Genomic DNA, 3,230 nt, shown 5'->3' on the forward strand with positions numbered 1-3,230 from the left:
AGGGACGTTGGAGGTAAGCGAATTCATCCTATTAAAAACTCTCTCCCTGATAGCCTTTTTCTTTAGCTAGTGGTCTGACTTGATCGTCGGAGGGTCTTTCCGGCACACCACCGCCGGGCAGCTCACCATTTTTGTGTTGCAGAGATAGACGCCGTTACAAGAAGCTTGACGACCAAGGAATATGAAGAACAGAGGATATTTCGCCCCCGTACAATTGGCGCTGTGGGAAGTTTTTTGATACTCAACCCTTGTTCTCGGAGCTTCTTCGACCATTTCCATGGCCAACAACGGCGAAGCCCACTGTCTGTCGTCGATGGCGTCACCCCTGAGTACGTCCGCTTGAGAGAAGGTCCTCTGAATATTCCAGCCATGGCAGGCCTAGAAACTCCTTCGCGGAGTGCGCGAGACAAGCGCGGAAGGAGTGCCAATCGCTTGCAGAGTCCTAGGGGCCGCAGATGCCGGGGGGAGTCCCATGCGCAGCGCCTGGAGCACAAACTCAAGGACCAAGACGCCGTCATTTGCAAGATGGCGGCGGAGATGGAGCTGCTGAAACGCCAGATCAAAGGGAAGGGTGTTGTTGGAGAGGGCAACCTCGGTGAGCGCACCCCGTCCCCTCGTTGGAGCAGTCGCCGCCAGGGGAGGACCCACTCTCTCTCCATCACCAGGAACTATGGGGTTGGAGGCTTCAACCAAGGGGAGGGCAGGTCCCTCTCTCGCGACAACACATACCGCCCTTCACGCCCGACGCCAACGTCGGGATCCTCTTTCTCCACACGTTCCAGGGACTTGAGGGATCTATTGGAAGAGAGGGTGCGCTGTCGGGAGGCTCGAAGAGTGCCAGCATTGCAGAGGTTAAGCGCTCCAGTGCATTACAGTGAGGAAGTGGTGATGCCAGCCCCCAAAGTGATGGCCCCTGCGCTGGAGGACAAAGAGCTGGCGCGACTTACAGCCACGCCGCTGTCTCCAGAGATTGAGAGTACGCCACTCCCCGCCGGATTCCACCAGCCAAAGTTCACTTTGTACAACGGCAAAACGGATCCGTACATGCACGTAAGTCATTATCGGCAGGTGATGGCTGGCCATCGGCGCAACGACGCTCTGATGTGTCTCATATTCCCAGCAAGCTTGGGAGAGCTGGGTCTGAAGTGGTTTGAAAGGCTCCCGGAGGGGAATATAGAGGGGTGGCAACAGCTAGCAGAAGCCTTCGTCACCAGATTCAAGACCAACACTCGAACGCCGAAGGAGGTCGACCATCTCCTGGGCGTCAAGATGGAGTCTGGGTATTCGTTGAAGGCATACAATGCGAAGTACTGGGAAACTTACAATGAGATCCTCGACTGCCCCACCAATCTGGCGATCACTCAGTACAAACGGGGTTTTCCAGTCGGACATAGGCTGCGAGATTCACTCATGATGCATCAACCTACAACCATGGAGTCATTGATGCAGCGGATCAATGAACACATTCGTGTGGAGAATGATGCCCCCTCCGCGACCGAGAAGGTTAATTCGGTCGCGGCGGATAGGAGGGTTGCGGGGAAAGTTCACTCGGTTGGGCAGGAGGATAGCCGCCCAAACAACCGGTCGAAAGACCAGTGCAAATGGTCCAAACCGTGATGACAGAAACAAGGGCCGCCGAAACGACCGGGCAGACCCTCCCCGTGATGCAGCGGAGGATGCCAAAAGAAAATTGAAGGCGCGGACTGGGATCACCACGGTGTTTAAAAGCCCCATCTACCGCATTTTGAGCGAGATTCGAAGCGAACCCTTCGTCCGTTGGCCGGCCAAGTTGGGGAGTGCCCAGAGAGGCTTCAATTCAAAATATCGCTGCACCTTTCATGAAGAACAGGGGGCACCGAACAGAGAACTGCCTGCCACTCAAGCAACACTTAGAGGAGTTGGTGGCGGCGGGCATCTTGACCAATACATAGATGGGAGCATCAAGGCCACGCCAGCAGACCAAGTCGAGCCAAACGGCCTGGCCGCCCTAGAAGCGTGCTCGCAAGGTGTAATCAACGTCATCCACGGAATCATTGAACCGGCCAGGGTTTGCGAGCTGAGGGGGATGATCAAGAAGGCCGAGCACATGAGGTAAGTGCTCTCTGTTCAGCCCGTTGTGAAGAAAGGAAAGACCGAAGAAAGGGACATCCTTTCATTCTCAACCAAGGACTTGGATAGAGTTCAGATGCCGCACAATGATGCCTTAGTAGTCACTCTTCGCGTCAAGGACTTTGATATCAAGAGAATCTTGATCGACCAGGGGAGTTCGGTCGAAATCATGTATTATGACGCGTTCAAACAGATGAAGTTAGAAGACAAGGACTTGGCCCCTGCGACGTCTCCTTTGGTTGGCTTCAACTCACAGCTGGAGTGGCCAATCGGAAAGATTATTTTGCCGGTCAAAGCGGGTTCAGTAGTAAAGCAAGTGGAGTTCTGGGTGCTCAAAGTTCCATCCACCTACAACTTGATCTTAGGTAGGGGTTGGTTGCACGCCATGCAAGCGGTTGCCTCGACCTTCCACCAAGTCATGCGCTTTTCGGCGTCGAGCGGGCAAATAGAGGAAGTTTGGGGAGACCAGGTGATGGCAAAACAATGCTTCGTTGCGGTAAATGGCAGCCGAGCAGCCAAAGGGTTTATCCAAATGATCGAGGGGCCCGAGGAAAAAGAGGTCCTTGAAGACGTCGGAAGGAAGGCCGAGGAAAAATCGGTCAAAGATTTGGTGGAAGTGCGCTTTGACGAAAACGATCCAACTAAATTCTTCCTCTTGGGATCATCTTTGTCTAGCGCCGAGCAAGCGGATTATGTCAACTTCTTGGTTTCCAATTTGGAGGTCTTTGCCTGGACGCCTTACGACATGCCTGGCGTCGACCCGAGCTTCATCTGTCATCAGTTGAATGTTTTCCCCAACACACGGCCAGTCATTCAAAGGACGCGCCGTTCAGCCCTGCACCATGCTGAAATGGTGGCAGAAGAAGTGAAGAACTTGTTGGAAGCCGGGGCTATAGAAGAAGTGTAATACCCTCGGTAGATATCCAACACGGTGGTTGTTCCCAAGAAAAATGGCAAGTGGCGAGTCTGCGTTGACTACAAGACTGTCAACCGGGCTTGTCCTAAGGATAGCTTTCCCCTTCCTCGGATTGACCAGCTGGTGGACTTGACCGTTGGCCATCAAAGGTTTAGCTTCCTGGACGCTTATCGCGGCTACCACCAGATAGCCATGTATAAACCGG

The 3,230-nt window shown here is 53.8% G+C and overlaps 1 protein-coding gene across 1 annotated transcript; it reads left to right on the forward strand.

Annotated features, from left to right (window-relative positions):
- Window positions 1–2,185: 2,185 nt before the first annotated feature.
- Window positions 2,186–3,016, forward strand: LOC114264247 (uncharacterized). The gene has a single exon (XM_028204839.2). The coding sequence runs from the start codon at window positions 2,186–2,188 to the stop codon at window positions 3,014–3,016; it is 831 nt and encodes a 276-aa protein (XP_028060640.2).
- Window positions 3,017–3,230: the final 214 nt, after the last annotated feature.

The sequence above is a fragment of the Camellia sinensis genome, chromosome 5, assembly GCF_055761805.1.
Source record: "Camellia sinensis isolate YWXY chromosome 5, ASM5576180v1, whole genome shotgun sequence".
Lineage (NCBI taxonomy): Eukaryota > Viridiplantae > Streptophyta > Magnoliopsida > Ericales > Theaceae > Camellia > Camellia sinensis.

Bases quoted from the DNA above. Each gene is read 5' to 3' on its own strand.
- LOC114264247 (XM_028204839.2), top strand. From the start codon at position 2,186: ATGCCGCACAATGATGCCTTAGTAGTCACTCTTCGCGTCAAGGACTTT.